Below are 13,002 nucleotides of genomic sequence, written 5' to 3'. Positions count from 1 at the left end.
CAAACGAATATGTCCAGATTAACAAAAGACTCAACATATAAGAACCAAGGCATTTACCGCGTGGTGTCTGGTTCCCACAACAGAGGCAGTTGGGTACATATCGCTGGTGAGAGGGGCTTCGATCTGATCAGGAGCAGCTGATGGAACCAAGTAGATCCTTGTTGTATGCCGGTAACGCTGCAGATACAACCCGAACATTTGCCAGTTAAAGGCCCGACCCTCACCCCAGGTATTTGTCGCAGCGGTAGTCCATTCGTCAACGTAAGGGGTAATGCTCTTAAGCCAGTAATCCATGGACTTGTTTCCTCCTAGGCGACTGTCCCTGATATTGACATGCGCGATACAGAATTAGGTATATTATGAATGTATAGCTGACAACTAAAATAGTATTAGTACTTACTTGTGCACGTGCTCTGGCAACTGTGGAATTTTTGGAATCTCAGGCTCTTGATATAGACCGAACTGTCTCATTACTCTATGAAGAGACATCTCCTCAACTGTCACATCGAACACCAACTTGGCCTTGGTCATCCAAAAATGCCGATCTCTAGTGCACAATCCAGAAATCCCAACTGGGTACCTCGATGATATAGCCTCAGCCGAGTATGGCTCCCAGATAACTTGATCCTCGTGCAAACTATCAAACTGCGCCGTGAAGGACGGGTAGCATCCCCTAACCTGACTATGTGCAAACTGTCTCTGTGCATGACAACAAATAAGCATTAGTAATACTAATGAATGGCAAAAAATAATTAAATTAATTGTTACTTAATATAAATGTACCTCTCGCCGTGCCCAAACAGAACCCATAGTAGGTAAGTCGCCGATAGCAGGCACATAAGCCCCAGCTAAGTCCTCCAAACCAAAAGGTTTATCAATGTAGACATAGGGTCGTCCAATAGGGAATCTCTCGTATGACCAGAGCAGCAACAATAATGGACATCCAACAACACCAGATTTTCTAGACTTCAACAAGCAAGCTTTGCACAGGCCTCTGTACGTAGCCGCTAACACAGCAGAACCAAAACTCCTCTGTACAATATCCGCGGGGCAACGTGCGTCAGCTATCTCTCGTGCAATACCGATGAGTCGTGCATCGACAGTGGTCACGTGGTTCTCCGTAAACATCGTCTTGCCGAACAGCCAAAGAATATATGCCTCTAAGGACCGGTCAATCTGTGCCTCCGACAACTCAACATTGGGATGTCCTAACGAGACAATCTACATAGAAACGTAATAATTGTATGAAAATCGGGCAACTAAAAAACAACATTTGTTTACGTGGCCGTGATGGTTACCTGAAACTGGCTCAACCATCTAAAAAGAGGTCCATGAGGATCGTTGTCTATGGCCCTAGCAGTCGGGACCGCAGCCAAAAAACGGGTCTGCATCGCTGTTTGCCACCCTGATTCTGCCTCTAAGGGACCTATGGCAGCACCGGCCAGAGGTAATCCCAACAAGTACGACACATCCTGTAAAGTAGGCGCCATCTCTCCCCATGGGAAGTGAAACGTATGTGTCTCTGGCCTCCATCTATCTACTAAGCAGGTAAGGAGTGACTTGTCGTAAGAGAAACGTCTCACTTGCCTCTTGTGTAACTGCACTGGTTCACCTGCCTCATCTAAGTCCGGACCATCAATCCACTCATCCAATGTACCCTGAACCAGCCGTGCCAAGGGTAGAAGTCCAGCCCAACTTAACCTACAAAATAAAAATATTGTTAGCGGCTATAAAAAGTATGTAAAACATAGTAAGTCATTATATGGACTCCATTATATGCACACATACCTATCAACCCATGAATCGTGTATCAGCCAGTTAGTCTTTGGGGTACGAGTGACCAACACGTCTAAGTTGTTGCCCGCTTCCAATAGGGCGCCCCGGTGCTTTCTGTCGATGTTGCCATTAAGCAACGGATACGAAGACATATCTGCAATTCAAACAACAAATCTCAGGCGCAAATAAAAACATAGATCTGACATATTACAAATTAAAACATAGTCCTGACATAGTACGAATTAAAACATAGTCCATCAGGATTTACATATTAAAACAAAGTCCTGACATATTACAAATTAAAACATAGTCCTGACATAGTACGAATTAAAACATAGTCCATGAGGATTTACATATTAAAACATAGTCCTGACATATTACAAATTAAAACATAGTCCTGACATATTATATAGCTTGTGAGTTATTTCTTCCTCGTCCGCCCCTTCGGCCTCGACTGCCACGACCACGTCCGCCTCTTCCTCCTGTTGTCGCAGCCGTCGATGTGGAAGCACTCGTCGATGCGGAAGCACCATCTTTGTTCAGGTCGGGACAATATTTCATCCTATGCCCATAAGCCGCGCATAACAAACATTGCCTGGTTGCTCCACCAGCTTCAGACTGGTCCATATCGTTCCGGATGCGACGGGCCTTCCGTCTGCCCCTACTTGTTCGCCGAAGGTCTGGATGCGGGATATATACTCTCTCACCGTCGTTTACCTTGTTGAAATTGCCGACGACTCTAAACCCTGTCATCTCGCCTGTCCAGGTGTTGAGCACTGCCTCTTTTAAATAGTATGGGGACACGAAGGAGATAGCATCCAACTCAATCTGCCCACAGGCAGCCAACACATGAGAGCAAGGTAGGTGCAACAACTTCGGTTTGTTGCATGTACACTCACACGTTGGATAAAATTCCGTTCCAATTTTTACCTCGTGTGTCTTCACCTCATTTCCAGAACCAAAACCATCGGTAGGAAGCTGAACCTCATACCTCCTTTCTTGATTCCCTATGAGTCTGACAGTGTGCTTCTTTGCTTTCTCTATCTTCTTTGCCATGTATTCCATGACACGGCTACAATAAGGTGTGTTCTGATTATCTTCAATATGCTTCTGTGCTAACTCGTGCCTTTCTCTGAAATATCTCAAAGTGCCATGGAATACAGCCTCCACAATAGATGTGAGTGGCAATGCTCTGTTCCCTCTCAGCACAAAGTTATACACCTCTGCAAGATTGGTTGTCATGTGGCCATACCTAGCTCCATGTGTGTCATGCAGCAAAGACCAATTCACTGGAGGCTCTTTCTCTATCCACTCAGAAAAATTCTTTATTGCCCTTCCCTTCTTTCTCGTAGTATTAGGAGGGTCAATTCCTGGCAAGTCACAAAGACCTACTGGCTCCTCTAGCTCCGCGATGAGTGCTGCTAATTTAACTTGATCTTCTTCCATTTTCTTCCTCGCACGGACCTGCTTCTTAGTAAACTCATCTAGTTTTGACCAAATAAATTCGTATTTGCGCTGCTGGCTCTGCTTGCATAATTTTTTGAACAAGTTCATCAACCGCTTGTTCTTGAACTGGGAGAAAAAATTAGCCCCAAGATGGCGCATGCACCACCGGCTCTGCAAGTCCCTCCAAGGTGTCCGTTCGTCATCTGTTGGATTACGAAGTGTCTTCACGGCCTTCAATATACCAGCATGTCTGTCATGAATGACACACACGTTTGGTCGGTCCTTCACAATGGCAATTTTCACTTGGCGGAAGAACCATACCCAGCTGAGAAAGTTCTCACCCTCCACAAATGCCATGGCAAGTGGGATGATTTGATTGTTCCCGTCCACACCAATAGCAGTCAGGATTTGCCCTCTATACTGACCGGTCAGGAATGTACCATCCACAAACAGAACAGGAGGACAATGCCGGAAAGCTTCGATGCACATACCAAAAGAGAAGAACACTCGTTTCAACACCTTGAAATCTGGTATACTCAGCAACCTCATGTGTTGTACGTTCACATAAGTGCCGGGATTCCTCTCCTTCAGTATGCCCAGGAGACGGACAACATTATCATATGAGTCGAAGAACGTCCCAAACCTTTTCTCCATAGCCTTCTGCTTAGCCCTCCAAGCCTTCCCATAAGGAATGACATACTTCCATCTGACCTTCACTGCTGTCTGGATGTGTTTTGCTTCCATATCTTTCTTCTCAACTATCTCAGTATACATGAGTTGCGCAATGAGACTTGAAGTCAGGTTCGGATGCTTCACCAGCAGGTTCTTCCTCACACAATTATGTGGGATGACAATGGTGACAACCCAGTGGATGTCGTACTTCGGCACGTGCCCGTGCACCTTCCCTGGACAACCTTTTTCAACACATTTCACGGTATAGTTTGTTGGACTTGATATGTGTGTCTTAAAAACCCTCTGCGTAGACATAGCCCACTTTATCACCGCATACTTCAATTTTTTCTTTGTATCAAACATAGCCCCTATTTGTACTTGGTTCAGATTATACTGCCATGGAGTCTCATGGCCATCGTTCACCGTAAGGCCGGTGGATATGTCCTGCTCCCATGCAGAAGGAATCGGTACCTCAACTTCATCCTCAGAATTTTCAGAATCCAGTTCCTCCACCAATCCATCCTCGTCCTCTTCCTCCATCACCCTCTGCATTTCATCCCCTTCCTCATCCCCATCAGCAAAACCTGAACCAGCTAATATTATCGACTGGCTGCTCTGCCCAGTATCAGGACCACAAACATTGTGTGGCACGTAGTCTGACTCTTTCTCGGGTTGGCTAGCATCCACATCTTGTGGTTGTGACCCGGATAAAACAATCTCGTTAGCCACTTCACTGCCTTGGCCGGGTTCATACCCCCTGTGGAGTTCTACGGTATTCTCCTCCTTCGGCACAGGTTGCACAAGTGCATATGGGTGGATTCTTCGGTCTCGACAGCGTCTTAACAGGGACAACCAATGCTGGCTCCTATCTACCGGCATCAACTCCCACTTGACATTTTTACAGGATTTGGTCCACAATGCATGAATACTGACAGAACATACTTCAGGATCCAGACCGAAACTAGTTGTCAACCAGTACTTCAACTGTCTAATGTCCAGTCTGTCCGGGTCAGCTAGTGTCATGACGCCATTTTTAAACTCGCTAAGATCAACCCCCAACTCATTATATCGAACATTACCAGCGCCGTAGTAAACATTCAGATTTACTGATTCAGACATTTTCACCTGTCAGACATTGCCATCTTCTCATTAATCACAATATACACTAATATTATCCGCTAAGATCAACCCCCAACTCATTATATCGAACTATGCGCTAAAATGCCTCCAAAATTATATTAACACTGCAATTCACAACGAACACTAATATTATCCGCTACACGAACTATGCGCTAAAATGCCTCCAAAAATTTATTGACACTAAAATTCACAATATGACTTATATACACTAACTAAACTATACAATTTACATAATATTTGTGAGGCCGTGATTATACCTTCGAAGTGTGTGTACGCTTCTTGCACCACCGGAGAACGACAACGCCAACTCCGGTCAGCCCCTAACCTGCTCCTCCTCCTCACCACCTCCTCCTCTGCAGCAGCTTCTACTAGTCACCACCACCTACTACCCGTCCTCCTCTCCACCATGGCTCCTCCTCCCCACCATGGCTACTCCTCCCCAAACACATCAAAAACTATCCCATAGCAAAAAATAACACCATAGGCCGGTGGAGATTGCGATGATCTACCGATTCTGTGGGTTGGATTTGCAAATGAGTGGCAAATGGAGGAGATCGGCGCGGGGGGCGAGGTACAGAAGAACTGAGAGAGAGAAAGGGAAACGAAGAAGAAGAACAGAGCGCTGGCGTCGGCGGGGGACTTATCCGCACCTTTTCGGCCGTAGCCTGGCCGAAAAGCTGTGCTTCGGTCACCTGTGGGCCGAAAACGGCCCAGTTCGGCCTCCCAGCAGCCGAAGCTACTATTTTCGGTCGGGCCCCAGCCGACAGCGCGTTTTCGGCCCAAGCGCGGCCGAAAAGCCTACTTCGGCCATGCCCTGGCCGAAAAGCTGTGATTTTGTAAAGAAAATGTTTGCTTATTCAAAAATGTTCCAAATTTTGAAAACAAATGTTCATAAAATTTTAAAAAGATTGCGTATTAAAAAATTGTAATGAAATTGAACAGAATTTTGCCAATTCAAAAAATGTTTATGAATGGAAAAATGTCCTTAAAATACAAAAACTGTTTGTGGCTTACAAAGTACTTTATTCATTCATTAAATGTTCGTTGATTCCAAAATGATCATGCATTTTAGAAAATGTTCGTGGATTTCAGAAATTGTTCCACCAATTTCCAAAATAAAGTTCGTCGATTCTAGAAATGTTCATCAATTCAAGAAAATTGTTTAAAAAATGTTGAATCTTTTTAAAAAAGTCTTAAAATAGTATAAAATGTTCATGAATCAAATAATGTTCTTGATTTTATAAAATGATCAAAAATTTGTAAAAGTGTTCACAAATTTGAAAATTGTTTATGATTTCAAATATGTCCACGAGTTTAAAAAATGTCATGATTTCTCGAAATTGAGAGTGATAGTGTATCTCGCTGATGTAGCAAAATGTGGTCACAGCCATTGTAGATTATAATTTTTTTCTCCCGTTGCAACGCACGGTTCCTAGCCAAGTGTCAAATGTGAGTTTTTCCCCTCTCGCTAGGGTTTTCTCCTCCCGGAGGCGCTCTGACGCCACCGTCGAGATCTTGTCTTCCCTCCTCCGATCTACCCTCGTCTCACGATTCGGGCTGACTAAGGGGTGATCCCTGCATCACTTCCTGGCCTTGATCGTCGGCTTGGTTTCGAGACGAGAGCTAGGGTTCGCTTCAGCGCCCTGATCTGTTCTTTTCGGGCTAGAGTTCAAGGTTTCGTCTGCGGCGATGGGAGCGAACGCCCATGAGGCGTTGGCCTTGGGTTCCGCGACAGAGATAGAAAAGATGATGGCTGAGTTAGGTCTCAGAGAGGAGGATCTCGATGATGTTGTTTTCGATGAGAAAGCAGGCGCCACCAGAGGCTACCAGGTGGATGGCTGTGGCTAGGGTTCACATAGATAAACCATACAACCAATATTGGTTCTTCAGGAACATGAGGTCAGCCTGGGACCTCACGCATGATGTAAAGTTCCGTCCCCTCGATGATAATCTCTACACGATGCAATTCTTCTGCTTGGGAGATTGGGAACGGGTCATGCAGGAGGGGCCATGGAATTTCAGAGGAAACGCAGTGGTCATTGAGCCTAATGATGGAATCACTAAGCCAACAGAGGTGAATCTAGACCATCTCAACATATGGATTCAGATCCATGACGTCCCAGATTTGTATGCTCATCTAGTGGGACCTCTTGCAGCTAAAGTGGGAGAGGTTTTGTTTACGGAAACAATGACTCAGGACTTTGCGGGTAACTTCTACCGCGTCTGGGTTAGGATCAATGTCAACAAGCCTCTCAAGAATGCGGTTTCCATGATCCGTGATGGTAAACGACAGATCTATCGTGTGAAGTATGAGCGCCTTCCGAACTGGTGTGCTGTATGTGGCCATCTAGGGCATGTCTTCAAGGAGCATGGTGACGGGATTCATCCTCCATCATCCCTATACTTCAAGGATCTAAGGGCAACATGGAATATGCGAGTTGGTGCTGGCCCTGGAGCTGGCCGGGGCAAGGGGCGACAAGGAGGCCGTCGTGGTGGCCGGGGAGGACGCAGTATGGACCCTATGAGCATGGGACAGAAACACTCAGAGCAAGAATCAGATGGTGACATGGATGCGGTGATGAAAGAAGCAGATGGGAACAGGAAGCGCATGCCAGATGACCTGGGTGTGATCAGCCAAAAGACAGCCCCGCCTGCGGCCAACAGTGCCCTAGCCTTGCCACTGACGATGGTGCCGGACAAGTCCCTCATCCAAGCAGGAGCAGAAAAGGCTCCGAGCAAACCAAGACAAGAACAACTTGAAGAAGAGTGGTGCCTCAGAAAAAACAAACGACGCAAAATCCGCGACCTCCCGTGAGGAGGATCGCCGGGCGCAATGAATCTCCTATGCTGGAATTGTCGTGGAGCGGGCAAAGCCGCGGCAATTCGGGAGCTTCGTGATCTAGCGAAGCAATTTGCCCCGGCCGTGTTGTGAGTAGTTGAGACACAAATTTCAAAAGCACGGGTCGAAAATCTTGGTGACACACTAGGTTTTTCTCATGCTTATGTTGTTGGTAGCACCGGCCGTAGCGGTGGTCTTGGCCTTTTTTGGAATGATGGAATAAATATCAATGTTTTTGGTTATTCGGAGTACCACATAGATGCCACAGTTAGCTCCCCTAACAGCACAGACTGGCGCCTCACCTGCGTTTATGGGGAAGCCCAAGTCGGAGAGCGATATAAAACTTGGGATATGCTAAAATCTTTAGTCTCGGTTAACCCATTGCCCTGGCTATGTTTAGGAGATTTCAATGAGGTCTTACATGCCCATGAACACGTCGGATCAGGACAGAGGCGTGCTTCACAGATAGCTGGCTTTCGAGATGCGATGGATGTCTGCGCTCTTGATGACTTGGGCTACCAAGGTCGTCCATGGACCTTTGAGAAGAAAACAACAGGCGACACATATTGCCGAGTGCGTCTAGACCGTGCTATGGTGAACAGTGATTGGGCTGCTATGTTCCCTCATGCCACTTTATTCCATGAAAATGCAGCTACCTCGGACCATTGCCCCATCCGGTTGCAGTTAGAACCCCGTCCGACAGCTAACAAAGGAGATAAAATCTTCAGATACGAGCTGTACTGGGAGAGACATGCCGAATACAAAGCGTCCCTGGACAGTCTTTGGGCACAGGAGCAGGGAGCGAACACTATTGCCAATATGAATAAAAAACTCACAAACCTGTCTGTCTCTCTAACCCAATGGAGTGGGGCAACGATCGGGAAGGTGTCAAGGGAGATTAAAAAACTCAAGAAAGCACTTGCGGTTTTCCAGAATGACCCCCAGAGAACTGCGCCGTCACATGCAGAGGTCAAAACGAAGGATCGGCTCGTCGAGCTCTATCATATGGAAGAGATCCAGCTTCGACAAAGATCCCGGGTGGACTGGCTTACGGACGGAGATAAAAACACGAAATACTTCCAACGACGAGCTAGCATGCGGCGTAGGAAGAACCAGATTAAAAACCTCCAACGGGATGATGGATCGACGACGCAAGATGTGTCAGAGATGGCCAACCTTGCGAACTCCTTTTACAAAAATCTCTTTACTTCCGAAGGGACGTCGGGCATGGATGAGGTTTTGGCGGCTGTTCCGACCAAGGTGACAAGTGAGATGAATGAAAACTTACTCGCACCGTACACGACAGAAGAGGTTAAGATGGCCTTGTTCCAAATGTATCCTAAGAAGGCACCTGGACCCGACGGATATAAGGCTCACTTCTTCCAAAGGCATTGGACCTTATGTGGTACTGAGGTAACAGAGGTGGTTCTTCGCATTCTTCGTGGTGAGGAGAGCCCGGAAGTAATCAATGAAACTATCTTGGTTCTAATCCCGAAGGTAAAAGATCCAACCCAGCTCACGCAATTTCGACCCATAAGTCTCTGTAACGTCCTTTACAAGATTGCTTCAAAGGTTTTGTCCAATAGACTAAAAATCATCCTGCCTGATATTATCTCCGAGGAGCAATCTGCTTTTGTGCCAGGAAGGCTGATTACAGACAATATCATCACGGCATACGAATGCTTGCACTTCATGAAAAGGAACAAGGCGCAAAGAAACCGTTTCTGTGCAGTTAAGTTGGACATGATGAAAGCTTATGATAGGGTTGAGTGGAACTATTTGGAGGCCATTATGCTAAAGATGGGCTTTGCTCCCACGTGGGTAGCTCTGATCATGAGAATGGTGAGTTCCGTTAAATTCTCAGTTTTATTCAATGGCACAAAACTCGAAGGATTTTTGCCGTCTAGAGGGATCCGACTGGGGGACCCAATTTCTCCTTACCTGTTCTTGCTTGCAGCGGAGGGCCTTTCGTGCCTCTTAAAAACTACAAATGAGTCATCGCACCTCAATGGTATTCAAGTTGCTCCATCGGCTCCGCCGGTAAGCCACTTGCTTTTCGCAGATGATAGCCTGCTGTTTGTTAAGGCCAGTGTTGATGGAGCAAACGAGTTGTCCTCTTGTTAGACTCTTACTGTAATGCCTCGGGTCAGAGAGTCAACCTTTCAAAATCATCGGTTTTTTTCAGCAAAGGGTGTCCAAACAGTCTCAGAGCTGAAGTGAAACAGGCACTCAACATAACCAATGAGTCTCTTTCAGAATGATACTTGGGAATGCCATCGGATGTGGGAAACAGCAAAAATGGTGCCTTTAAGTTTCTGAAGGACAGGTGTGGAACAAAGTCAAGGGTTGGTTGGAAAAAATTCTATCTGTGGGAGGGAAAGAAGTTCTAATCAAGTCAGTGGCACAGGCTGTTCCGGTATACTCAATGCCATGCTTCAAACTTCCTCGCGGGCTCTGCGACCACTTGAACTCTCTCATAAGGAAATTTTGGTGGGGCAGCAAGGATGGCAAGAGGAAGCCACATTGGGTTTCTTGGAGTACCATGACAAGGCCTAAGTAGTGTGGGGGCCTTGGCTTTCGCGATATTGAACTTTTTAACCTTGCTCTTCTAGCAAGACAGTCGTGGCGTATTCTGACAGACCCAAACACCCTAAGTGCAAGAATCCTAAAGGCCAAGTATTTCCCCACGGGAGAATTCCTCCATGCCGAACTTGGCTCTTCCCCATATCAAGTGTGGAGAGCCATTCTTGATGGAAGAGATACTATGTCACAAGGTCTCATACGCCGGGTTGGTGATGGGCAGTCTACGGAGATATGGTATCACAACTGGCTCCCACGCCCTCATAACATGAGACCTATCACGAGCAGGGTTGCTAATCCACCGCAGCTTGTTAGTGAACTGATAATGCCGGATGCTTCCTGGGACCGACATGTTGTGACTCAAGTCTTTTTACCGACTGATGCCGCGGCTATCTTCTCAATTCCTCTATGCACTAAGCAGATTGATGACTTCTGGTCTTGGGCTCATGAGAGGAACGGTGTTTTTTTCAGTTCGATCGGCATATCGCATGCTTGTTACCACGAAACACAGCCGAGAAGCTTGGCTAGAGGGGCGAGCGGATTCCTCCAACTCTGAAGGTGAACAGAAGTCCTGGTCCAAGCTATGGAAGGTCGAAGTGCCTTCAAAGATCAAAATCTTTCTCTGGAGACTAGCTCAACAGTCGATCCCGACGGCGGATGTGCTACACCACCGAAACATGGCGACCGTGGACAGTTGCGGGCTATGTGGTGCAACAGATTCCTGGCAACACTCTCTCATACACTGCCACGTTGCTCATTCGGTCTGGGCTTTGCAAGCGCCTGAGATTTTTGAGGTTTTAACCGAAACAACCGAACCAGATGCAAAACGATGGATCTTCTCTCTACTGGACACGCTTCCCTCGGCGGAGTTCACTCAAGTACTTGTTACTCTGTGGGCTATTTGGTTCTCCCGATGCCAAGCATTACATGAGCACATCTTTCAGAGCCCGATGTCAACACATCAATTCATCTTGAAGTTTATTCGGGAGCTCAATGACTGCAAGGTAGCTGAGGTGAAACACACTCCAGTTACTAGTTCCGGAGGGAGGCAGCCTAGGTGGATAAGGCCACTGGAAAATTTTGCTAAAATCAGGGTCGACGGGGCTGTCAACAGAGCAAATGAAGAGGGCTCTTTCAGTGCAGTTTGCAGGGACGGAGATGGCAATTACTTGGGCTCATCAGCGATCAGATGCGCCGGCCTCACCGATCCGGCAACACTTGAGGCGCTAGCTTGCCGGGAGGCTCTTGCACTCGCCCAAGATCTTTCATTATCCCATGTTATTGTTGCATCAGATTGTAAGGGTGTGGTGCAGGATATAAAACTTGGCATTGGTGGGATGTATGCATCTATCGTGAAGGAGATCAGAGAGACAATGGAGATTTTCCAACAGTGCACCGTCATCTTTGAAGGACGGGCTACAAATCTAGAGGCACATAGCCTTGCTAAGCATGCTTTTGGTCTAGACCCAGAGTACCATGTGTGGCTCATAAACCCCCCAGATCTAAATTGTATCCCCATGAACATTATCCAATAAAGTGAAGTGTGTTTAGACTCAAAAAAAACTAGTTACTCCCTCCGTAAACTAATATAAGAGCGTTTAGGATACTAAAGTAGTGATCTAAATGCTCTTATATTAGTTTACAAAGGGAGTATTATTGAAGAGTGTTTGATACACCAAAAGAAAAACAAAGGAACTATCGAAATATCAAAACAAGCTTAAAAAACACACGCCTGGTGTGGGACTCGAACCCACAATCGTCTGATTAGAAGTCAGACGCCTTATCCATTAGGCCACAGGCGCTGTTTTGTCTGCGCCAAACCCACGCATCTCCTTCTTTAGTCTTCTGCGTTGCGTCTTCTTGGGTTCCGCCGTTCTCTTGTCGCTATATCTAAGACAAGACATAGCCTTCCCCGTCGTCTCCCATCTCATCACATCGCCGTCGCCGGAGCGAGGTGCGGAAGAGGTCATCTGCGCGCGGGATGGAGGCAGCGGCGAACAAGCGCAGCGGCATCGGGTTCGGCGCCACGGCGGCCGCGGAGGAGGAGAAGGGCCGCAAGAGGGGCCACGGATCCACCGCGCTGTTCGTGGCGGTGGACTACGCCTTCCTGCTCGCCTTCGCCGGGTTCCTCGCCTACCTCGTCGTCTCCCAGATCCTCCCTTCCGCCATCTAGATCGGTCGCCCGTCGTCGTTTGCTTCTGGATGCGATGCGTGTGAAATCCCGAGATCTTGGCTCGGGGTATAGTCACCTCCTCCTTGTCTCGTTTGATGCAATGGATTCCGCGTCTGTAACAATCAAAATATGAGACGACAAGTAGCTCGGATGCTGTTCCTTTGCGATTTTGCATGACGAATTGTAATGCCCCAGTCTTGCCGTGTTCTAGAACAATAAAATGCTTCAGTGTTCCTTTGTTCATGGCTTGAACTCCTGACTGGATGGTGTCCATTATATACTATCAGATTGATTGTTCATGTTTATGTTATTTATATGTTGAAGATGGATAATATTTCCAGGAACAAGAAGCTCAGGTGAATCTGAAGCGTCCCTT

General features: G+C 46.9%; 2 protein-coding genes and 1 non-coding gene across 3 annotated transcripts; 1 reads left to right on the top strand and 2 right to left on the bottom strand.

The window, feature by feature from the left end:
• Positions 1-30: 30 nt before the first annotated feature.
• LOC123101275 (serine/threonine-protein phosphatase 7 long form homolog) lies at positions 31-1,391 on the bottom strand. Its single transcript, XM_044522797.1, has 4 exons — positions 1,299-1,391; positions 784-1,221; positions 401-699; positions 31-322 (listed from the first exon to the last, which is right to left on the bottom strand). Exons 1-4 carry the CDS (start codon positions 1,389-1,391, stop codon positions 31-33), a joined length of 1,122 nt encoding a protein of 373 aa, XP_044378732.1.
• A 10,789-nt stretch (positions 1,392-12,180) lies between these two features.
• On the bottom strand, positions 12,181-12,255 carry TRNAR-UCU (transfer RNA arginine (anticodon UCU)). The gene has a single exon. It is a non-coding gene; the product is annotated as a tRNA-Arg (tRNA).
• A 15-nt stretch (positions 12,256-12,270) lies between these two features.
• On the top strand, positions 12,271-12,869 carry LOC123102813 (uncharacterized). Its single transcript, XM_044524247.1, has one exon. It carries the CDS (start codon positions 12,435-12,437, stop codon positions 12,624-12,626), a length of 192 nt encoding a protein of 63 aa, XP_044380182.1. The 5' UTR covers positions 12,271-12,434; the 3' UTR covers positions 12,627-12,869.
• The last annotated feature ends 133 nt before the right edge of the window (positions 12,870-13,002 follow it).

Source organism: Triticum aestivum, chromosome 5A, assembly GCF_018294505.1.
Source record: "Triticum aestivum cultivar Chinese Spring chromosome 5A, IWGSC CS RefSeq v2.1, whole genome shotgun sequence".
NCBI classification, from domain to species: Eukaryota; Viridiplantae; Streptophyta; class Magnoliopsida; order Poales; family Poaceae; genus Triticum; species Triticum aestivum.
The sequence above is the reverse complement of the archived record's forward strand: the minus strand, read 5'-3'. Positions and strand labels throughout refer to the sequence as shown.